The sequence below is a fragment of the Girardinichthys multiradiatus genome, chromosome 22, assembly GCF_021462225.1.
Source record: "Girardinichthys multiradiatus isolate DD_20200921_A chromosome 22, DD_fGirMul_XY1, whole genome shotgun sequence".
NCBI classification, from domain to species: Eukaryota; Metazoa; Chordata; class Actinopteri; order Cyprinodontiformes; family Goodeidae; genus Girardinichthys; species Girardinichthys multiradiatus.
The window spans coordinates 35,290,062-35,315,150 of NC_061814.1; the positions used below are offsets into that span (position 1 = coordinate 35,290,062).

Genomic DNA, 25,089 nt, shown 5'->3' on the forward strand with positions numbered 1-25,089 from the left:
AAAAAGACGGAAAAGAAGTTTCTAACGCCACTTTTATTGTCATCACAATTAGTAACGCAGAATATCATGATAAAATTGTACGCCCCCCTCCCAGGCGTAATGAACTTGGTTCTCTCTGAAGGGTCGTCTGTTACGAGGAAAACTCCTCCCACGCCGCCTCATCATCACTTCTACCCGAGTCATCCCTGGCTGGCTGTTCAGCAATGTGCCCGTAGACTCTATAATTACTGACTGTATCATTTTGAAGGCATGAAGCTCTCAGTTGTTTTAAAGCGCCCTGTTTTTAATCCTTTATCCTACTGCTACACACAGCAGAAGATGCTTGTTTTACTGAATCCCGGGTGTTTTCCTTTGACCATGTAGGCAACAGTAATGTGGCTCTTTGAGTCATAGTTCACCTTCGGACTCTTTGGGGGAAACGTTACATGTTCCATGCACGCACGACATGCCTGACATTTGTTCTGATCACCATATTTCTGGAGGTCACAGAGGCCTTTTCTGCTACTTTGCCGCCTGCTGGACTCTTAATTACTGGGACTTTGTTTTTTTTTATAGCTTGTTCTCTGTTTGTTGTAGCTGCAGACGTTCATGGCTGGCTGTGTTTGGATGCTAGGATCAGAAAGCATCCACACTGCAGCATCTGTGTGCAGCGGGTTGCCCAGCACACTGCAGCCACACTCCCAGCCACTGCTTATTATAGGGACCAAATCCCAACAGACAAGCATGTAGCATAATATCTTCTTTGTACAGGGTGTGGCCTTTTACTCAGCCCACACAGATAACTAATCATTTATGTTTGTTTTTAGGATTCTTTTTTTTTATTGTTTTCTGCTTACAGAATTGCACTAGAAAAGCTGGCCTACTGTGTGTCTCACATTTAGAGATCGGATAACCTAACCTCGCTGCTCGGGGACGATCGTGTTTCCAGGCCTCAGAACTGAGACGGTGTCGTTAGCATTGACGGAAAAAGCCCGGCGCACACACCGAGATCTTATTTCATGCCATACAAATGAATAAAGCACTCCCTGCAAGAAATATTTCAATACAAAGCTGCAGCAACCGATGAGAAGGAAATTAATGTGACTTTCAGTTCACACAAGCCTAATTATTTCTGCTCTCAGGTTCTGTTTTTTGAGTTTCTGTGACACCCAAGCACAGCTGAGTCATTGAAAGATCATCAAGATCAACGTTTGTTTTTTAGCTTCTCCTTTTACAATTTGCCTCAGTTACAAACTCTAAACACGTAAAAGGGCTGCACATAAAAACAAATATAAGGCAATATAACAGCTTTAATTTTCAGAGTTGAACACAATAAACACTGTTTTAAAAACATTTGTTTTGGATTATTTTAAGGTGTTTCTGATATTTCACATCTATGATAGCTTGACTCTTCTTTTTAACATAACACGTCAGGCTAATTAAAGCATGTATGTCAGGGATGAGGTTGTTGCAGCTAATCTGAAAGATCTGGAGAGGAGTTTTTTAAGGTATTTGGAGAAGAGCAGTAAAAGGTCAGATCTGGTGTGTTTGAGACCACTACCTGGTTGTTCTCAGTAAAACATGTTGGTAAAGTATCTTCCCATTTAGAGTGATGCTGTGTTTTACATAAATGGTTCGAAAACAATTTTTAGAGCGCCTGAACCAGATAAGCTGCTGTTCCTCCTCTTCAACCAATTAGTCTGGTTTTGTAGATGACTCATCGCAGCTCTGCAGCATGAAACGGCTTCAACTTTTCCAACAGCCTCGCTGCCACTGTCATCTGTGGGTCCCTGGCACAGACGGTCCACGTTTTGGGGGCCGAATGCAGTTTATGTGTAGTATAGAGAGCTATCCTGCATTACATCCTGTCATTTTTCAGTCCGTAAATAAAATTTAATAAAACATCCATCTATCTTTCATACCTGGTTGTCTTTGCAGGGCTGCATGGGAGCTGGAGTCTATCTCTGGCAGTCAATGGGGAGAGCTTGGGTACACCCCCGTTTATTACAGTTTAACACAGAGACACAGGACAAACAACCATTCATACCTAAGGGCAATTTAAAGAGACCAATTAACCTAACAGTCCTGTTTTTTGGTTGTGGGAGGAAGCCAGAGAGATCCCAAGCATAGACGGGGAGAACATGCAGAAAGACCCCGGGCCGGGATTCAAACCCCGGACCTTCTTGCTGCAAGGCTGACAATAGTAACAACTGCGCCACCGAGCAGCCGCCAGTGAGCAGGAAAGGGATAAAGTTCATGTGGTTGAGTTTTGTTCAGCTCACTACAGGGAGCGCCATGGTGGAGACCTTTGTGCCTCTCTAGTCTGTGTGTACTCACACTTGCAAAGAATATGGGTTCCTCCCATGGTGTCACTGCTCATATATAGGAGGGATGAGTGTTTGTAACATTCAGCTTAGAGTTCAATTCAAAAATGTGGCAACTTGGTTTTAAATTATTTGTTATACTTCGAGCTGAACGATGCATTGAATCAGTCAATCGATGCAATATTTGGAAAGCTATTCTGTTCCGTGTGCAATTAAACTCTGTAACACATCCTACTAAATGGTGGCTTTATTTTAATATTTAATAATAATTAAAATAACTATGTCATGTTTTTTTTTATATTGTGCCGACCACATATTGATCTCCACCCAAACTCCTCAAAAGATATGTTCATTTTAGAACTTCTTCTTGTCTGTTCAGATTGCAACAGGACAAAGAAATTACGGGTCAGCACCTTTTACTGAATTATTTTCTCCTAAATCTTGTTCAGGTTTCCTTGAGCTTCAGAAAAAATGTCAACTATGGTGTATCCGCGGGAGGAGAAGCTGGAGAAGCTTTCCCAGGAGGAGATCATCTCCAACACAAAGCTGGTGATCCAAGGTCTGGAGGCCCTCAAGAACGAGCACAACTCAATCCTCCACAGCCTGCTGGAGACCATCAAGTGCCTAAAGAAGGATGAAGAGGCCAACTTGGTCCACGAGAAGTCCAACCTGCTCCGCAAGTCAGTTGAGATGATCGAGCTGGGCCTGGGAGAAGCCCAGGTAAGGCAAGATGGAGAAGATATGATGGGGGAAAGGAAATGTATGAGTATATGGGATATACTGCATTGTCTTCTGTTCGGTGTATTTTTTCCTCCTCACAGCTTCCTCATTCTATACTGAGTTTACATGGTGATCGTGATTCTTTCAGAATCCGGCCCGATTTGTACTTTACTCTTGTCCTCGCTCTTCGATGTTGTCTCCATCCCCAGGTGATGATGGCTCTGTCCAACCACCTGAACGCGGTGGAGTCCGAGAAGCAGAAGCTGCGTGCGCAGGTGAGGAGGCTTTGCCAGGAGAACCAGTGGCTGCGGGATGAGCTGGCCAACACCCAGCAGAAGCTGCAGAAGAGCGAGCAGAGTGTGGCCCAGCTGGAGGAGGAGAAAAAGCACCTGGAGTTCATGAACCAGCTCAAAAAGTACGATGAGGATGTCTCACCCACTGTAAGTCAATCTTTAGTATTTCTACGTCTTTTTTTTTAAAGTATTTCTGTGTTTTTTTAATGATCTCAATTTTAAAGGGATTCATTGTGAAAATATTTAGCTTAATGTTTGGCTCTTCATGGTCAAATGTTTTATCTGTTGCTGGATGTAGATTTGCCCTGAGGAGTGAAATAAAGTTCTCGCCAATTATCTTTAAGGGGCATAAACTGTCAGTGAAAGTCCTGATTCAAAAGTTTGTACACCCTTTTATAGTCCTAAGGCAGGGGTCGGCAATCTGTGGCCCTTTAGACTTTCCACCATGAGTCTCAATACGTTTGGCTAAATTATAAAGAACCATTTAATGTTTTTAACACAGATGTAAAATCAAATGCCGGTTTTGCAGTTTTTCAGCCTTTTTTGCATGGAATAGTTGCAGTAGGTTGTATTTCAACAACAGAATGACGCTAAAAGTACCAGTAATATCTTTTTAGGTCTATTCTGCTTGTCATTAGATTGGAAACTTCCAGGGGTGTGAATAATTCTGGGCTTAACTGTAGTTCCTAATCTTGAACTTTATCCACAAGGTCAGACTTGCTCAGAAAAAGTGGAGAAAAGAAAAAAAGGAACTTTAAGTGTCTCCTTTTAATTAATTTAATATTAAAGACTGGTTCTCTAGTTTAATCTTTGTTTTATCTTTCTGATATATTGTCTGAAGAAGAAAAAAACACAAAAGCACCCTCATTTCTTTCTTGATGTATTCTGAAGAAAACCTGTTGGGTTATATTTTAGTTTTTCACAGAAAATAAAAAAAAACGGGACACTTATGGGTAGATTAAGTTTTCACACAAGGAATTGGCGAGAGCTAACGATTCATCGGCTTCTTCGGGTTGTGTTCTATCCCTCTGATATTTTAATCCACTATCTGAAATAGGGCTGAAACAATTAATCGGAATAATCAGATTAATGGTGATTAACTGATAACTGAAATAATCGTCAAATATTTTAACAATTAAATGATGGTTAACTGGAGTATACAGACTAAAAGATGCCATTTGCTGAAAGAACAACCCACTAAGAGCAATAATTAGGTAAACATTGTACAAAAAATAAATATATTTTGCATTTCAGATGAAAAACCTTCTTTGTCTGTAAATATCCACAACTCCTAACATGATATAACTTTAGCTTCACCTGGTACAAATCTTCTAACAAAAGATTTGGCTCCAAATAACCATTAAACAATGTAAAAAAAACAACAACAAAAAAGAAGAAAAGACTGATATTGGAAATGTTTTACTTTTACTGAACTCCAAACTCAGCAATTGTGTTAAATTAATATGATGTCAATATTTGACAAGATTCAGTTATTTTCCTTACAAGCCCTAATTTTAGCTTAATTATTAATAAAATACTATGCAACACATTGTTTTATTGTTGACCTAAAGTTGACCTCACTTTAACCCCCGTCAGTTTCTCCTGAATCCACGACCGCTTGTTGTTACTGGAGACAAAAACGCTGCTGCTGGGGGAAGGAAGGCCAGGAAGAAATGGCCTTTTTCCAGGAATTAGCTACATTAGGATCTTTTTATTGATGGCGTAGCAAGAATAAGTCGCCGCATTACCTTACCATATTCTCAGTCCCAAAAGGGAGCCGTATTGGATTTTATTTACCAACTGCTTAAATCAGCAGAAACTCTTCCTGCTTGGAGCCTGAAGTTGTTGGTCTAGATTCGAAGCTGCAGTTTCCAGCCTTTAAATCGTCTTAAGTCTTAATGGACAGGAGAACTTTATCCTCCAGCTCCAGTTTCCACATCAAGGAGGAAACTGGAAAATAGAAAGAGAGACTTTCTGTCAATTTTGATAGTGTTTTGGCCTTAAGAGTTTAATATTTGCATGAATAAAATTGTAAAAAATTGCACCATTGTTTGTGAGGCACCATAAAGAGCGGTCCCTGAGTTAACCTAATCATCTTAACGTCAAATTACTGAGTTTTATTTTCTGTGCGTCTCCTTTTGGTGGTCAGTGTTGATTTGAAATCAGCTGTTAGTCTTGAGCTGATGATTTTTATCCCTGATGTCTAAATGAGCGTCTAATGACTCTGTTTCATTTTACCAGCAAGAGGAGAAAGACAGAGAAACGCCAAAGGACAACTTGGACGACCTCTTTCCTAATGATGAGGAGGAGCAAGGTCAAGGAAGTAAGGAAAAACAGAACATATTTATATACACATGTTGAGTACTTGATCTCAGATAGGTACATACTAATGAATCCAGTTGGTTGCTCTGAATTTGATTTACGGGTAGCAGAGTAAAAAGGGGCTGAATACAGTTGGAGAGCACACTTTTCTGTAAATTTGTTTTAATTTTTAGTTTTACAATTATCCAATACTTAGTGTTGGTCTATGAGATTAAAAACATCATGGTTTTTGGTCATAAAAGATGGATGATGTTCAAGGCACTGCAATTTACACCAGAGAATCTAAACCTGGCCTAAGCTGCACATCAATGGACATTTTATGTCTTTCTGATAAACATTTAAGTGAGTCTTTGGCCTTTTCTCCTACAGTGCAGCATCAACACAACAGTGCTGCTGTGGCTGCAGCCCAGCAGGGAGGCTATGAGATACCGGCCCGCCTGAGAACCCTGCACAACCTCGTGATCCAGTACGCCTCCCAGGGCAGGTACGAGGTGGCGGTGCCCCTCTGCAAGCAAGCTCTGGAGGACTTGGAGAAGACATCTGGACATGACCACCCTGATGTCGCCACCATGCTCAACATCCTGGCTTTGGTCTATAGGTAAGAATAAAAAACAAAGGTTAAAAACGTTTGTTTCTCTCATTCTTTAAGGTCAAGTTTCTCTATTATTTTATTGGTCTGGTCATGTCCTGTTTTTCCAATTATGCAGGGATCAAAACAAATACAAAGAGGCGGCCCATCTGCTCAATGATGCACTATCCATCCGTGAAAAAACCCTGGGCAAAGACCACCCTGCTGTAAGTATCCAGTTTTCATGGCAGCCATCTGTTACTTCATACTGTTTATTTTATGTAACTGGTTAGCAGGGAGGCAAAACCAGCTCTGTAGTATGTTTACCGTCCTGCTTAGTCGTTTGTTTTGCCTTCTCTGGTAATTTATGGATTTCTGGTCATGTTCCTGCAGGCAGGAAGTGATTCGTCAACAATGCTTAGTGTCTGCTCTTGCATGCGATAAGGATCAACGCACACAGATTACAGGTTTAATCAGAGGAACACGTAAAAGTTCATTTTAATTTGATTCAAAGCGTGACACTCAATTTGTACAGCAGGGGTCTCCCAACTCCAGGCCTTGAGAGCGAGTGACCTGCAACTGTTGCAACACACCTGAATCTAATTGATAATTCATTACCAGCCCTCTGCAGAGGGCTGGTAATGAACGACATGGTGAGAAGGTAATTCAGGTTTTTATTTTAGGTGTTTTGGAGCAGGGCTGCATGTAGAAGTTGCATGGCAGTGGCTCTCAAAGACTGGAGTTGAAGAGCCCTGAAAAAGACTCATAACACAAAGAATCATATATTTCAAGCATTTTATTTCTGTTGATTTTAAAATTTATGGTTAATAGCTATTAAAAACCCAAATTCTTATTATGACCCTATGCAGTCATGGGGGAAATTGCTGACTTGGCAGTTGTCAAGCAGACAGTTATTGACACCCTTCATACGGAGTAAGTCACAAGAGGTCATTGCTAAAGAAGCTGGCTGTTTAGACTGCTGTATTCCCCCATATTAATGGAAAACTGAGTGGATGGAAGAAATGTGGTAGAAAAACGGGCAGAAACGAGGAAATTTTAATACAATTTTATGTTATGGCATGCCTGTTAACTGATTCTTGCTTTATCCAAGCATATTAATGGAACATTAAGTGGAAGGAAAAAGTGTGGGAGAATGAAATGGCCAGATTTCTTTATAAGAAATCCCTTTTTTTAGTGATATGTTTTATATTGAAATTTTCTGAGAAACTGAGCTTTTCATTAAATGTAAGCCATAATCGTCTAAATTAAAATAAATAAATAAATGCTTTGTGTGTGATGAATCTATATATGACGTCCACTTTTTCTTTACTGAATTACTGCAGTCAATTAAGTTTTCCATTGTATTTTAAATTTAATGAGATGTATTTGTAAGAGTACCCGTAAGAAATGGTAAGAAGAAAGGTAACTTATTTTTCTTAGTTGAATTTTAGAAATTGTCTTATAGCTTTCTGCGGATCAATTCTGAAAAGCCAAATTAACCTAAGAAAACACAGTGCTGGAGCTCTGTGCTTTCCAGTTTTGCTGTATGTGGGTTTTTTTTTTTTTTTTTTTTGACAGTGTGAGGTTAGAGGTTTGAGCTTCCAGAGACCCCAGTTTGACTGAGCTTTTTTGCAGTTGAAGAGGTTAATAGCACTTTGGACTAAAGTGGAAAAAGTCCTGAAGTTAAGTAGTAAAGTAAAAGAAGACCCTGATTATGTTGTTGGTTTCTGTTTGTTCCCAGGTTGCTGCAACATTGAACAACTTGGCTGTGTTGTACGGAAAGAGAGGGAAGTACAAGGAAGCCGAGCCTCTTTGTAAGAGGGCTCTGGAGATCAGAGAAAAGGTAGGTCATATCCCTGGACTGCACCAGCACCATAGTCTACTGCACAGGAAAATGTCACTTCAGGCCATCATCTATGAATAGAGAAAAGAGAAAATGATTTCCTTAAATTGAACGTGAAGGTTCTACTGGGGGCTGTTCCCTGGTCTCAGGGGCAATTGCTGGTTTTAATTGAGAGCATGGCTGAAAATGGATATTAGGCACTGGGGAAGCGAGGCAGAAGATAGATTAGAGATATGACCAGCTATTGAACTCGGGAGGGAATGAAGATTATGTCGTAGCCTGAAAGCTCTATTCGGTGCACAGTTAATCAGCCAGCTGTTTATTACATAGTCTGGGTTCTTGCAGGATGTGCAACAACAAGGTTAGAGATAACAGAGCAGCCGTCAGCAATGAGGCAGTGATGCATCTATCAGAGTTCTGTGGCGAATCTCTGGTTTCTGCAAAGCTCCTGACTCCAGTTTTAGCAGATTCTAATTTCTCTTTAAGAACGGCTCCACTATAAGCAGTCAGTATTTTTATATTAGGAGCAAGTGTGTTTTCTCTGTTTTAGGATTTTAAAACAAAGATCAAATGATTATGTAAGTGATTTTTTTTTTTTTATATCTTTAGCTTCTTACATTGTTCATTTGGCTTGGTTAGCATTACTAAAAACCAGTCCAGCTCCCTAGAGAAGGTAGATCCTTACCTTAACTCACGAGATTTCCAAAAAGCTGCCAACATTTCTTTCAAATCCAGCATGTTCCATGACAGACAGAGGTTGAAAGGATTAAACAGAGCAACTTTGCTGTAATGCATTCAGCCTTCTTGTTATCTGCTTTATATTTTGATCTCTCTCATGCTTTCAGCCTGAATGAACCAAATACTCATCTTGAGATGTTGTAGAGGTGGTTTTCTTTTCAATAGCTTCTTACTTTCTCTCTGGTTCCTCTGTCATCTTGTTTAGTTTTCTCATATTGAAAACAGCTCAGTAATAGTCTCCACACTTAAGAGTGTTTTGTCAGTTTCACCTGGCAGCACTGAAATATGATGTGTTCACTTATAGAAGAAATCAGGTTTTTTCAAGTGTTTTTGTACTGGTCCAATCGGGCTGAAAATGGGCCACCTGCAGATTTCTCGGTGCGTCTGTAGTACAAGAAGTAAAATGTTAATTCAGTTTCATTCTGGACTGCCTTCAGGTCCTTGGGAAGGAACACCCAGATGTGGCCAAACAGCTGAACAACCTGGCTCTGCTGTGCCAGAACCAGGGCAAATACGAGGAGGTGGAATATTACTACTGCCGTGCCCTGGAGATCTACGAGTGCAGGCTGGGTCCGGATGATCCCAATGTGGCCAAGACCAAGAATAACCTGGTGAGAAAGAGATGCATTCTCGCTTGTACAGGTCCTTCTCAAAATATTAGCATATTGTGATAAAGTTCATTATTTTCTATAATGTAATGATTAAAATTTAACATTCATATATTTTAGATTCATTGCACACTAACTGAAATATTTCAGGTCTTTTATTGTCTTAATACGGATGATTTTGGCATACAGCTCATGAAAACCCAAAATTCCTATCTCACAAAATTAGCATATTTCATCCAACCAATAAAAAAAAAGTGTTTTTAATATAAAAAACATCAACCTTCAAATAATCATGTACAGTTATGCACTCAATACTTGGTCGGGAATCCTTTTGCAGAAATGACTGCTTCAATGTGGCGTGGCATGGAGGCAATCAGCCTGTGGCACTGCTGAGGTCTTATGGAGGCCCAGGATGCTTCGATAGCGGCCTTTAGCTCATCCAGAGTGTTGGGTCTTGAGTCCCTCAACGTTCTCTTCACAATATCCCACAGATTCTCTATGGGGTTCAGGTCAGGAGAGTTGGCAGGCCAATTGAGCACAGTGATACCATGGTCAGTAAACCATTTACCAGTGGTTTTGGCACTGTGAGCAGGTGCCAGGTCGTGCTGAAAAATGAAATCTTCATCTCCATAAAGCTTTTCAGCAGATGGAAGCATGAAGTGCTCCAAAATCTCCTGATAGCTAGCTGCATTGACCCTGCCCTTGATAAAACACAGTGGACCAACACCAGCAGCTGACACGGCACCCCAGACCATCACTGACTGTGGGTACTTGACACTGGACTTCTGGCATTTTGGCATTTCCTTCTCCCCAGTCTTCCTCCAGACTCTGGCACCTTGATTTCCGAATAACATGCAGAATTTGCTTTCATCCGAAAAAAGTACTTTGGACCACTGAGCAACAGTCCAGTGCTGCTTCTCTGTAGCCCAGGTCAGGCGCTTCTGCCGCTGTTTCTGGTTCAAAAGTGGCTTGACCTGGGGAATGCGGCACCTGTAGCCCATTTCCTGCACACACCTGTGCACGGTGGCTCTGGATGTTTCTACTCCAGACTCAGTCCACTGCTTCCGCAGGTCCTCCAAGGTCTGGAATCGGCCCTTCTCCACAATCTTCCTCAGGGTCCGGTCACCTCTTCTCGTTGTGCAGCGTTTTCTGCCACACTTTTTCCTTCCCACAGACTTCCCACTGAGGTGCCTTGATACAGCACTCTGGGAACAGCCTATTCGTTCAGAAATGTCTTTCTGTGTCTTACCCTCTTGCTTGAGGGTGTCAATAGTGGCCTTCTGGACAGCAGTCAGGTCGGCAGTCTTACCCATGATTGGGGTTTTGAGTGATGAACCAGGCTGGGAGTTTTAAAGGCCTCAGGAATCTTTTGCAGGTGTTTAGAGTTAACTCGTTGATTCAGATGATTAGGTTCATAGCTCGTTTAGAGACCCTTTTAATGATATGCTAATTTTGTGAGATAGGAATTTTGGGTTTTCATGAGCTGTATGCCAAAATCATCCGTATTAAGACAATAAAAGACCTGAAATATTTCAGTTAGTGTGCAATGAATCTAAAATATATGAATGTTAAATTTTCATCATGACATTATGGAAAATAATGAACTTTATCACAATATGCTAATATTTTGAGAAGGACCTGTATATTCTCTCCTTTTACATTCAAAGCTGTATTTATTATACAACTCTTTTTGAGAGACAAACTTTGTATGCTATAGAAATGTACTTTGTGCTCTTTTCTGAGATTGGTCTCTACTGAGGCATGTCTTTTGCAAACCGAATTATGCCTGCAAAGTTTCCACTTTATTCAAATCATGCCTTTTACGTATTGTGTCCCTGACGTCAGTAAAGTGTTTGTTTTTTTCTTTATTTCGACCTTTTTTTTAAACAAAAGGTCATACAAGCCGGTCGATTTCTCTCTCGGCAAAAGAAGCCTCCTCTTTAGTCAAGCCAAGTCAAGTTTATTTATATAGCGCTTTTACTTTTATTTAAAATGTTTTAACATCCTGTGTCTGCTGGCTCACTACCTTATGCTCTGCAACGCTCCTATTTCTGCCTGGCGGTAAAATCTTCCCAATGAAAAGGAGGCTGTATGCTGCAGTATTGTTCCTCCATGACTCATATGCAGATTGATTTTTCTCCTCGGAGGGGTTGTAGAGTCGATAGCCCCAAATGCATCCGTTATTAAATGTATTTTGTCCTCTATTTATTCTTCAGGCATCCTGCTTCCTCAAACAGGGGAAATACAAAGAGGCTGAGATTCTGTACAAAGAGATTCTGACCCGTGCTCACGAGAAAGAGTTTGGATCGGTTGATGGTAAGGGACCATGATGAGTTCACAGAGAGGCTGTTTTTATTTTTCTGTCAGCCTTAAATCACTGTATAAATGTATGGGGTTAATTCAAGTCAATAATGGGCAGATGACTGGAAAGTGGATCACATTCTTAGCAGGCTGCCAGTCTTCACCATTTAGAGGACCTGAACTTCACAGAATCATTCAGGAGAAATAAGTTTGCTCGTTTGAAGGATAAACTATTGTATAATGCTTCTTTTCAGCTTAGGTTGTGACATAAAAACCAAATCACTTTGAGAAGAAATAACTAGTCTGCTGCTGCCTACGTCTTTAAAGAAAAAAATCGTCTTTTTCATACGGCGTTCAGCACCAATGTTCACATCTTCTTTTCAACCTGACAAAACTTCATTCACTCCATGCAGTGCCTTGCAAAAGCATTCATAGCACTTTTTAATATTTCGTCATGTTACAACCACAGAGTTCAATGTATTTTTTTTTTTGGTATTTTATGTGATGGATCATCACAAAGTAGTGATCGTCAAAACATATTCGTTTTTATTCTTACGAAGAAAAATGTTAAAAGAGTGGAGTGCGTTAAAACTACTTTGATAAACACATTTCCCTCAGAATCCACCTAATTAGTAAATAACCTGCATGTATAATTTAATCTCAGCATACACTGATCAGGCACAACATTATGACCAGCATGGGCTTCCAGACTGGTCTGTTGCTATGCCAAATGCAACAAACAACTTTGTATCAGAACTGGCTTGAGGATCCTCAGCTATCTGAGCTACTGGAGCACTTTTATTGGCCAACCATTATCTCCCAACGTGCACCAACTAGATTTTGCCACTACCAAGACCCAGTCTCCAGCTCACCACTGCTCATTCCAGAAGTATTTGTTATAGTTGCCTACTAGGCATGAAATAAAGTTAACATTTAGCCTCATGGTTATTGTGTGCAAAGTTCATCAGGGTTATCAATATTAGCAATGTTTTGTTAAAATGTGTAAAAAATCAACCAGAAGTTTTATTACAAGCATATTTCTATTGTTTTGGCCAGGTATAAACAGACCATTGACTATGATGCTGAAGATTTTATTCAGATGTTGCTTTCTTCTGCATGCAGTGAGGTTTACATCCCTGAGATTTTGATATCGTTTTTAATAACGCAGTTATCACAAATGATTTTAAAAGAATCCCAGGATCACAGTAATCTTTAAAACCAATAATAATTTCATCCCTAATAAGGATCTCTGCACACCCCACAAGAGTTGCAGTTTATAAGATGTTTTGGCTCTTGTCGAGCTTGCTCAAACCCTAACAGTTTCCCATTTTTCCTGCTTCTTACATGGCGACATTGAGGACAAAATGTTCATTTTCTGCTTAATGCATCCCACTCGCTAACTGGTGCCATTGTAGGCATTCAGATATTCACTTCACCTGTCTGTGGTCATAATGTTATGCCTGATTATTGCAAAATAAGGCAGTTCTTTAAAGGCCTCAAAGGTTTGTTAGTGAAAACTAGTGAAAACCATGTAGTTGCACCATAACCATGGTGCAACATGGTTAAATAGAAGAAGAAGACCTATTAGAGGATGCAAAAGTCTCCAGTCTGGGGTGGAGGTTCACCTTCCTGCAGGACGACGGGTCTAAACATACCTGCTAGAAAAGTTCAGACCTAAATAAAATGGGGAATCTGCTGCAAACTGAGCTTCAGCTATGTTAGAAAATGTTTTTTGGGGCAGAGATGTCTTCCTTCTGCATAAAAACAGTGCACTACTTTGTGTCGGTCTCTCACATATTCCCAGTAATATACATTGAAATCTGTGGTTGTAACGTGACAAAATGGGGAAAACATTAAACTGGTATGAAAACTTTTACATGGGACTACATTTGGTTTGTATATTTTTTACGTTTATATGCATTCTTTAACATAAAAATCTACAAAAATAAATGGTAAAGAATTTTGTGGGCAAGGTGTATTTCATCACCAGTAACATTTTATTAAATACTTCTTTTGTGAATTGTGCAATTCGATAGATGTATTGTTTACTATTTTATATCTTGTTCTTTCTTTACTTGTGGAATTGTAAACTTGGCTCAAATTTGGCTCACTTTGCTCTCTGTCATCGTCAAAAATCGTCATAAAATATGTGAGGGATGTAATTTAAAGCTGAATAAAGAAAATGCATCCAGATTTAGACCGTTCTTTGCAGCCCAGTTGTAGACGGTCTCTTGTCTGTCTGCCTGCAGCTGAGAACAAGCCCATCTGGATGCATGCGGAGGAAAGAGAGGAGATGAGCAAGGTGAGAAAACCTTCCTGAAACAAACACACACACAACTTCCTAGAAGGTTAAAGTATAGTCCTTTTTGAGGACAATGTGCTAGACACAATTGAAGCCACAGAGGATATTTGTTAGCTATGTGTAAACACAGAAAAATGCTGCTCATCAGGTTTTAACCAGGTTTTTTTCTCTTGTTTTTCTTCCTCTCCTCCCTGATTTACTTCCAGGGCAAGCACAAAGACAACACCCCATATGGAGAGTATGGTGGCTGGTACAAGGCCTGCAAAGTCAACAGGTGTCACTGATAACTCCGTTTTATGGCTAAGTCATACGGCCTCTAAAATTAGTGCAACTTTTCATTCAGTGGAAGTTCTTAATGACATCTGTACTGCTTTGTGCTCTTTTCATCCTCAGGATTTTATGACCTTTTTAAGTAAATCTCTTTCTCTTTTCGTGCAGCCCTACAGTGAATACTACCCTGAAGAACCTTGGTGCCCTGTACCGCCGCCAGGGCAAACTAGAGGCTGCTGAGACACTGGAGGAGTGCGCCGCGAGGTCTCGCAAGCAGGTCAGCAACATCTTCTAAATAGAAGCAGCCCATTTCTGCATTCATGTTTGTTTCTGTTTTTTATGCTAAATTCTGTAACATAACCGTCATGTTAGGAAAGCAAATCTCATGGTATTTCTTTCCCTTTCCCTGCATTGCTATGGATCCAGAGCAACACAGTAAGTTGTTTGTCTCTGTTGGCTCACGTAGAGCTTCCACCTCTCCCTCCCTAACATCACTCCCATTTAAAATACTTGTTTGTCTCTGAAAAGATGATGAAGCTACATCCCATAAACAGGGATATCACTTTAATTCTCCCATGAAACTTTATATTCCCACCCATTTTCGCAAGCTAATGTCCGCATCTGTGCTTGTTCTAAATATGTTTGCACCTCTGCAGGGCATCGATCCCATCCACCAAACACGTGTGGTGGAGATCCTGAAAGATCCAGAGGGCGAGAGGCGGAGGAGCAGAGACAGCCTGACCAGCGTTAAGTACGAGAGCGGCTCTGAGACCGGCGAGGAAGTGAGTATGGGCGTGGAGTGGAACGGGGTGAGTACAAATCCACTATTGTAGAATAAACACGGCCTGTCTGGAAAAACCAGGCGGTGTCAGTGGTTCCACAGAGAGTGACGGCTGGTACAGAACTTCACTACTTATTTTTTCCTACTGTTTTTTTTTTAAACATGTCACTTATAGTGACTAACAGTGTTGTTAAGGAGATAACTCGCAGTTGTCAAAGGCATGAATCGCACCAATTTTGGCCTTGAATTTGCAACACACAGAACCAAATTTATTCATACAGCCTCAAGCAAATCCATAAAGTTTGTTGTAGCTATCAACAAGCTTCCACCATAATTCTGAAGATTTGACCAGTTTTCTTGGTAAATTCAGTTGGAATTAGTCAGTTTTAGCCTGCGGGACCAAGAACAAAACCATTTAACGTCTGTTTATGATTATTGTCCCAGACGTTTTCACAGTCTGTTGATCTGAGGTGATTTTGAGGAATTTGGAGATAATCCTCCATTTTCATTATTTTATCAAACTTTATTCAATGACACAGTAACACTGGCAATGATCCAGGAACCAATGAATGATGATGCCACCACCGTGCTTGACAGTTGGGACAGTATTCTTTGGGTTAAAAGTTTACATCGACTCCTCAATACATACTTCCTGTAAATGTGTCCAAAAAGCTCAATTTTTAATTCACGTGAGCATTAAATGTTACTTCAGAAGGCATTTAGCTTGGTCTAGTTTGACGATGTGGCTTAGGAAGGTTTTCTCTCTTGGTCAGAACCTGCTCAGTCCATTTTGGTCTAAAACTGGCTTCACTGTACACATTGATTCTAGAGTTCCACTTCACATTCCAGTTTATGGTGGTTTCTGGATTGTTCTTGATCATCAAAACTAATTTACGTTTATCTTAGGGAGTACTTCGGGTCAGTAGGGTCCCAGGCACACATCAAGGACGGGCTTTGAGCATCTAGAATGAGCTGAACAAATCCCCGACCTCAACCCGATTAAAAATGTATTGATGCATTTATCCAAATATTAGCAGGTTGTACGTCTACGTTTGAGACTGTATGTATAATAAAACATTCACATCCATAATGATTGGATGGGGCTGAATAGACTGCTTCGTTTAGCAGGATGCTAACTCCTGGCTCTCCACCTCAAATAAGATATCACAGAAACATCAGAAGCTCAAGCTGCACCTCTGGTCAACCCAAAACCAACCGCTACACCACCGGTATATAATATCCAATGATGGCTGTTCTTATTGCAGACATAAAAGGCTTGATACGATGAATATTAATAGTTTCAAACAGAAGTAAAATTGGTCCCACAGAGGGATCATTGGCCATGCAGTGATCTGTGTCTGTACCAGCCCATCAACTCCCTGCAGATTGACCATGTCTTTGTCCTGACGTTGACTTAGTTTTAACCATTTTAAACGTATAAAGCTGATTGAGTGTCCTGGCATGCTCACCTTTTTTTTTTTAGCCTCACAGTTTGCTTTTAACTACATGCTTATGTTTTTTGGTTGTTTTTAAACGAGTGGTTCTTTTTGCTGGCAGTGCTTTCTTGCAAGTGAAACAGTATGAATAAAAGGCACACGCTCAGTCTCTGTCGCCTTGGTAACATAATACATATTCACATCCCCCTATGTGAGACGATCTAAATCCAAGATTAAAATGTCTCCTACTATAAATGTGAAGCACAGCTAACAAGGTGCATTCCTCACACAATAAGCTGGATGGTTGCTCCTCCTTTAACACGACAAGCCCACCATGCCTGCCGACTGTTGGACCCAGATCAGGACTTTTAACAGCAAGGTTGCACCCAGCAGTTTGGGTTTTAAAGGGGTTTGAGTCAAGAAGCAACAATATAATGAAAACGGGTGTGGCAGCTGAAAAAAGCCCCTCTGCTTCACCTTAGCCTGAGCATGTGCCTCTTCGTTCACTTGAGTACAACCACACCTCGCGCTGCATCAGCCTAGGCATGCATGTCCCAGCATGCTACTCTCACCCCCCCCCCCCCCCCCCCCCCCCCCCCACTCCCCTAACATGCACTAATGGACCACGTATGTTGCAGCGTTTTCACATGACTGAGAAATGTCTGTTGACCTGAGCTCTGCTGCTTTTTCTCATGTAGAAATGTTGTGGGGTTTTTTTTTTTTTTTGTTTGTTTCTTTTAACTCACTACAGTGTGAATGTGAAAGATTTAATTTGCCATCAGTGGTGGCCACATCTATCAACTCCCCTGGTAAATATGTGGAAAAAGCCCTAAAATTAGTACTTGTTTTATTGCAGCAGTGTGATTATGAACTAAGAAAATTAGAAAATACAATTATTCAGTGGAGAAAAAAACCATAATCACCTCTGCTGTAAAAGTTTGAACAACGGACTTCTGTTACAGGCCAACCGTGATGTTTGTTGACAAATGTTACGTTATATTCTTTGGTTACAGCTACGTTGGCTCCACACACAAGACAAACAGGTCTGTTCTTCACCTTTGTGAACAGATGTTTTGCTTCCCACCTGTTTTCCACCTTTCATTTGGCCAGTTTTGGAAGAGGTGGCCTGATGATTGACACGCTGACGCACCAGCAGAGCAATCTGACATTTGTTATATTAGTTGTGCATGCGTTGTCTACCAGCAGGTCCGCTGCAATATACAGGTCCTTCTCAAAATATTAGCATATTGTGATAAAGTTCATTATTTTCCATAATGTCATGATGAAAATTTAACATTCATATATTTTAGATTCATTGCACACTAACTGAAATATTTCAGGTCTTTTATTGTCTTAATACGGATGATTTTGGCATACAGCTCATGAAAACCCAAAATTCCTATCTCACAAAATTAGCATATCATTAAAAGGGTCTCTAAACGAGTTATGAACCTAATCATCTGAATCAACGAGTTAACTCTAAACACCTGCAAAAGATTCCTGAGGCCTTTAAAACTCCCAGCCTGGTTCATCACTCAAAACCCCAATCATGGGTAAGACTGCCGACCTGACTGCTGTCCAGAAGGCCACTATTGACACCCTCAAGCAAGAGGGTAAGACACAGAAATAAATTTCTGAACGAATAGGCTGCTCCCAGAGTGCTGTATCAAGGCACCTCAGTGGGAAGTCTGTGGGAAGGAAAAAGTGTGGCAGAAAACGCTGCACAACGAGAAGAGGTGACCGGACCCTGAGGAAGATTGTGGAGAAGGGCCGATTCCAGACCTTGGGGGACCTGCGGAAGCAGTGGACTGAGTCTGGAGTAGAAACATCCAGAGCCACCGTGCACAGGCGTGTGCAGGAAATGGGCTACAGGTGCCGCATTCCCCAGGTCATGCCACTTTTGAACCAGAAACAGCGGCAAAAGTGCCTGACCTGGGCTACAGAGAAGCAGCACTGGACTGTTGCTCAGTGGTCCAAAGTACTTTTTTCGGATGAAAGCAAATTCTGCATGTCATTCGGAAATCAAGATGCCAGAGTCTGGAGGAAGACTGGGGAGAAGGAAATGCCAAAATGCCAGAAGTCCAGTGTCAAGTACCCACAGTCAGTGATGGTCTGGGGTGCCGTGTCAGCTGCTGGTGTTGGTCCACTGTGTTTTATCAAGGGCAGGGTCAATGCAGCTAGCTATCAGGAGATTTTGGAGCACTTCATGCTTCCATCTGCTGAAAAGCTTTATGGAGATGAAGATTTCATTTTTCAGCACGACCTGGCACCTGCTCACAGTGCCAAAACCACTGGAAAATGGTTTACTGACCATGGTATCACTGTGCTCAATTAGGCCTGCCAACTCTCCTGACCTGAACCCCATAGAGAATCTGTGGGATATTGTGAAGAGAACGTTGAGAGACTCAAGACCCAACACTCTGGATGAGCTAAAGGCCGCTATCGAAGCATCCTGGGCCTCCATAAGACCTCAGCAGTGCCACAGGCTGATTGCCTCCATGCCACGCCGCATTGAATCAATCATTTCTGCAAAAGGATTCCCGACCAAGTATTGAGTGCATAACTGTACATGATTATTTGAAGGTTGACGTTTTTTGTATTAAAAACACTTTTCTTTTATTGGTCGGATGAAATATGCTAATTTTGTGAGATAGTAATTTTGGGTTTTCATGAGCTGTATGCCAAAATCATCCGTATTAAGACAATAAAAGACCTGAAATATTTCAGTTATTGTGCAATGAATCTAAAATATATGAATGTTAAATTTACATCAGGACATTATGGAAAATAATGAACTTTATCACAATATGCTAATGTTTTGAGAAGGACCTGTACATTTGGAATTTTCTCTCAGGCAAAGTGTTGTGACATTATGAGCCAAATTTGGCCCACAAGGCTGAGTTTGACTCCTGTTCTTTAGATAATTCACCGTCGTGGCTCCTCTCTTATGCTATCTTCTCTTCAGTTTACCCCTTAAGTTTTCTGTATGTTCGGAGTATGAGATGAACATGGAGGAAGGTGGATTCTGTGTGTTGTCTTGATTTGGCTATATGTTTTGGGTCATTATCCTGCTGAAAGACCCGATGTGAACCCATTTTCAGTTTTTTATCTAAAATCTGCACGGATTTCAAAAAGTCCTGGGTACCATGCTCTCTAATAAGGTTTCCAAGGCCTTTGGAAGAGAAACTGGCCCACAACATCACAGATCCCCTGCCGTATTCGACTCTACATGTTTGGTACCGAATGGCCCCCAAAATGTCACTCATTGCTGCAGTTCTCACACCTCCCCACCCTTACCATTCTCCTCACTCGAGCTAGCGGCCACTGGTTTATAGGAATGGACCTCTGTGCCAGACATTGTATGGGGGTGTCAATAAGGTGCCCCACAGGTGCCTCTGTTAAAAACAGTTATTTTTTAATATTTTTTTTCCTACACTTAGATTTTTCTGAAATTTTCAATCTGAGATCATCCTGCTGCAGTGAAAAATTTGTTTAAGGCTTTGTACACGTCCGTACCAAAAGTGCTAATAAATGCAAAACTGCTTGAAAACCTAACAGCATGTTGTATTCATGCAAAGGTGCAGCCATTTACTCACCGTTTCTGAAAGCTAGACCTGGTAAAGTGTTAATACGTCCATCCATCCATTCATTTACCAAATTAAAAAAACATGTAATGCAGCTCAGCTAGTCTGTGTTTAACTGAAAAAGCATCTAAAGACCTGTATTCTTCACTGTAGATATTCAGGTTATTCTGTGTCAGAGCTTATAATCATCTACTTTCTCATTAAGGCTCATGAAGTCTGTGTTGAGCCAGTTTGGTGTACTATTGCTAACCCAGATGAGATTACAGCTGTTTCACATCACGTTTGTGGTTGTGTTTGGGTTCATTTCGTTTTATGTCTCATTAAAAGCATGATTTGATCTGTGAATACTGTATGTGTGCCTGCAGAAGCTTTCTATTCTCACATTTAATGCACTGCTTTTCAAACTTCTTCTTTTTTTTTTTGCCTTTTTCCTCTCATTCATTCACCACTAACATGTCTCTTTGTTGATTTCTCTTGCCATGACAACCAATCAGCCAGCCAATCAAAATGTTCCCCCTGGCAGTCAGTGGATTGTACTCTCCCTGTTAAAGAAAACAAGTCTGGGTGGGATGATGCATAGTGATGTAATAAAAAAGGATTTTGTTAGTCTTTTCCTCACAGAGATGGAACATAATTCATTCTATTTATTTGGATTTTAAGGGATTAGGATAGTTTGTTTGGTTAAATTGAAGTTTTACCAAAGCCACATCAGAGTATTTGGTGCATAAAGTGCTCCTCATCCAGTGCTGTTGACTGCAGGTGTCCTACGTCTGCAGTGTACACTCAGTTACTGTGTGCTCTCTGCCAGGTTCAGGCTTTCCAGCACCCAAGGAGAAAATAAAAGAGCTGAGTCACAAAGACTGCATCACTGATCTGACTGCAGCTTCTGTGCTGACTTCAGTTTTTTATTGCAGTTCTTATGCTGCCGCATATTTTCACATCACACAAATTTAGCCTTATCTCAGGGACGTAAATCAGATGTAGGATACGGAGTTCCTACACAGTCTGGAAAAGTGCAAAATTTGCTTTTAGTCTATTCCAGCTTGGATGGACGATACGGGTTTTTATCACAATGTCTTCAGGTATTTTTCTGCAAAGTCAGGGTAAAAAATATTCAAAGTTCTTCAGAGTTTTTTTGGCTCCAAACATGGCACTGCAGTTGGAGCCTCACAAAACCAAACCAGGTTCTAAAAATAAAACATTACCAATTATCACAAATACTTAATTATCTGTAAACGATACAGTAATTGCCCCTCACTAGATGTGAAAAAACGTTTGTGTTTCCAGACTATATTCTGGTAATTCCTTTTCCTAAAACATAAAACAATCTTTTAAAATCTCTTTTTGTTGAGTTTTTGCTAAATGTAAAAGTTACAGAGAAATTGCATTGTAAAAAAATAACTAGAAATAAAGGGGGGGAAAGGAAAGAACAAAGTCCCCATAAATGAGTTCCAATTACTGTAGCAAAGTGAGACACAAACATTGTAAAATAAATCATTAAAATAAAGTAAAAAACTACAAATCTGCAGCTTATGCTGTACCAGTACCCAAGCATCACTTCTTTTTTGTTTTTATTGGCAAAGATGCTGGTGGTAAAACCTCACCTGGTTCAAATTTGCACCAATGTTGCTGCCTGAATAAAGAGGTTCTTCTTTTAGGAGGTGGTAGCATTGTGATGGATACCAACCACCAACTACATTATTTTGAGCACCACCATTAGTTTATCTTTTTATTGCGTCATTTCACCCGTTCACAATGTTCTACCTTTGTAGCGGCGTTTAATGGAAACTAAATGGTCGCATTTCCTGCAGGAAGATTCATACCGTTGAGGCATGTAGCCGTAGGTGCCTTTAAACTGACGATTTATTGGTGTTTCTATAATCTGCTTCTAATCTATTTTAAGGAAATGTGGTTATATGACGGCCATTAATAATCTCTCGTAGCAGAAGGTCATTTATCTTGGGGTCATAATCTGTCATATTTATATGTGAAACTGAACCAGAATCTGCAGGAATATACTGTAATACAAGGTTTTCAGATGATGGTGTACAATTGAAAGACGTTTTAAATGTTATCTGAGCCTTTTTAATGACCACGTATTTCCATAATTCATGAAAATACTTAGCTATAACAAAAAATAAAACCGTGTGCTTTGGTTTAATTATATGGGTGTTAGAGGGTTTTGGTTACAGGTATGAAATGTGAGGAGGAATGGAAGAAATAGCAAGCGTAGGTCTGACATAAGGGTACAAATATGTAAAGGATTGAATTAATCCAAATACTGAGCGTTAGTGTATATATAAAGTTATATTTATGAATCAATTTCATGGACATCTTTCAGGTTGTGGGAAAATAATTAGAAAAACAGCTGATAATCTTGTTTGGTTGACTGGTAATTGTGCTCCAAGCATAGGTATAACAATCTAGATGAATAATTTCTACACCTAATGTCTAGAAAACCTTATCTAGGTGATGAAAATGAACTGGGAAATTTGGAAAATTTGAGTCTGGAAATGTTTGGATTTTTGTTGATGGGTAATCTGTAGGACCTCTGAGGATCAGCGATGCAGAGAGATCAGATTGGGCAGAAGTCAGGAAGCTCTAGCATAGGAGGCCCAACCCAGAGCTTTTAATCTTACGATGTCTGCCCTTTTTTGTCCTTGTTTTTGTCTCTTTCTCTCTTTCTCGTTTATCAGGCCTAAGCCATCGAGATTATTCCTCCATCCTTCTCTCCTTCCCCCCAACACAGTAACAAAGGGATGTGTGTTGTCGTACCTTCTGGGCTCCTTTGTTCCTACAGACCAACAGCTCCTCTACCGTTCCTGGTGCCCCCCTGCAGCAGAGACCCCTCTCTCCTGGTTGTCATCTCTGTTCCCTGCTCAACTGGCAGCTGCTGGGAAGTTTGGTCTTCTCGTCTCTGCCCTGTTGTTCCTCTTTCTGTCCTTTCCTGTCACTAACCAATGTCAGAAGCCTTTCTTTCAGCTTTTTCTCTCACTTGACATCAGATGAAGTTATTGTATGTGTGAGTGTGTGTAATCTATCCCTGTGAGAACGTCACTTGTGCGTTTTTTTTCCCTCTCTGCAGAATTATACTTTTTAATGTGGGCATAGTAGATTTATTTCTCTAGTTGGTAAGGCTGAAGGTGGAAAATAAATGTTGAGAGTTATCATGGAATCAACATGTGATAATATATATTACTTTCTAGAGTTTATCTGCATGATCTCACACACAAATTGTTGGTTTGGCCCAAACATTCAAAGCCTAAAAGTGAAAGTTGCAACGTTAGCTGCCATCTTGGTGCCTGGATTTTGCCATTTTATGTTTCACAGATGTTTATTTAATATTTCAGCCATGTGTATTTCAAGTTTTTAACTAATACCTGGTTCATAAATGGTACTATATATAATCCCCAATGAAGGCTCTGCAGCCTCGCTGGTGAGAAACGAGAGAAGGGAACGTTGCCATTTTTATTTTCTTTTTATCTTAGATGTTGTCTGTTCTTTTTTAATAAATATTGTTTACATTTTTTAAAAGGCTTTTGATACGTTTGGCCCAGTTTAAAGGGGGTAGTGTGTTGCCAAAGGCTAATAAGAGAAATTTTGCCTGATGACAGAAAGCTGCTGTTGCCATGGTAATATATTCTGGTTGCTCCCATCAGCTGCAGTGTCCTTGGTTTGATGGCTCGGTTCTGCCGTGGTTCTGTTCTGGGTGTGAAGTCTACAAATGCTCATCTTGATTTTGAAGCCGTCGTTTTAAATGAATTTTAATGCAACAAACAAACTCTGTGATTTTTAAAAACATGAACCTGAACCTCCCTGGTTCACATATATACATACAACCATGTTTTTTTTTTTCTGATGGAGTATTTGCCCAGGTAGAGTGGCTACCTAGCAGAATTGGTAGAGTCCATTAAAATTGGTTGTTTTCCTGCCACAGACTTGGATTTTGGGTCAATTTTGATCCTGTCTCGATGGCAGAAAGAAATGTCATTAATTCATACTTGTTCCCCAAAAGTTATCAAATTGTTTTGTTTTGGTAGGATCATTCCACCCTTTAAATCCAAAGTTTAAACAAATCGTTAATAGACCAGAATAATCTGATTTTGATGAGTGTATTTAAACGTCTGACCAGAACCGTGTATTTCACATTTAGAGCAGAGACCAGCTGGAGCATTCTGCATAAATATGAGCCACCTGAGAGATTGCCTGGATATTATTGATGGATTTTAAACCTTAAAAACCCAGAACTGCGTTGATCTGATGGCATTAAAGATATAACCTGATGCGGTAACCTAACAGACGTCAGGGTTGTCCTATTTCAGTGTGAGTATGTGTATATTTTAGTGGTACAGTCATTGTGAACCAATCTGGCTATGGAAACTGTAATTTGAACACAGACCTTCTTGGATTGTGCTGCCTTTTTTTTTTGCTCAGCATAAATATTGTAACTTTAGTGAATCATGTTTCCTGGCACCAGAAGTTCAGTGCGAGTCTCTCCTCACGGTTTACCCTAACCGAATGTAAATGATCTTAACATCTTGGAAGTGTAATTGTTGGCTGTATTTATAGATCTGACAAGTGCGTTCACTCTATGGCTTTTCAGTGTGCTACATGCCTTGATTCTTCATTCCTTTCCACTGAGTACACCTATACATCTAATGTAACTCTGAACAAAAAACTAATACAGTGTTCACACAGTTATGATGATATTGCAGTTAGTGAAATGCTTGCTTATTTATTGAACTGTCTATTCTCAACATATAGAGTGGGACTTCTGTTTCTATTTGTGAAAGAACATAAAACATAAGCTCTATAAGCATTATCTTAGTGTGTAGGACTGCCTTATATCTATATATTCACCATTCTGCATTGTGATGATTAATGCATCAACACTTGTTGGTATTCTCAAATAAAGTTTTTCATTTGTGAACCTTGTCTCTTTCTCTGCTTTGGATGAAAACATGAATGGAAATGAGTTGCAGAGTTGCAGCAAAGCAGAAATCCATCTCCTTCTCTAGGT

The 25,089-nt window shown here is 40.2% G+C and overlaps 1 protein-coding gene across 5 annotated transcripts in view; it reads left to right on the plus strand.

Annotated features, from left to right (window-relative positions):
• Positions 1–25,089, plus strand: part of klc1b (kinesin light chain 1b) — a 37,271-nt gene that overhangs the window by 7,381 nt on the left and 4,801 nt on the right. For 2 of the 5 annotated variants that reach the window (XM_047351498.1, XM_047351497.1), the window contains exons 2-14: positions 2,753–3,023; positions 3,233–3,463; positions 5,558–5,639; positions 6,008–6,236; positions 6,346–6,433; positions 7,948–8,049; positions 9,225–9,398; positions 11,612–11,711; positions 13,946–13,998; positions 14,205–14,272; positions 14,437–14,545; positions 14,695–14,703; positions 14,925–15,077. In XM_047351498.1, the coding sequence (XP_047207454.1) occupies positions 2,775–3,023; positions 3,233–3,463; positions 5,558–5,639; positions 6,008–6,236; positions 6,346–6,433; positions 7,948–8,049; positions 9,225–9,398; positions 11,612–11,711; positions 13,946–13,998; positions 14,205–14,272; positions 14,437–14,545; positions 14,695–14,703; positions 14,925–15,077 (1,647 nt within the window). In that variant the 5' untranslated portion in view covers positions 2,753–2,774. Of the gene's footprint in view, positions 1–2,752; positions 3,024–3,232; positions 3,464–5,557; positions 5,640–6,007; positions 6,237–6,345; positions 6,434–7,947; positions 8,050–9,224; positions 9,399–11,611; positions 11,712–13,945; positions 13,999–14,204; positions 14,273–14,436; positions 14,546–14,694; positions 14,704–14,924; positions 15,078–22,765; positions 25,000–25,089 lie in introns of those variants that run through there. The other 3 variants (XM_047351500.1, XM_047351501.1, XM_047351499.1) reach the window with 3 other exon arrangements.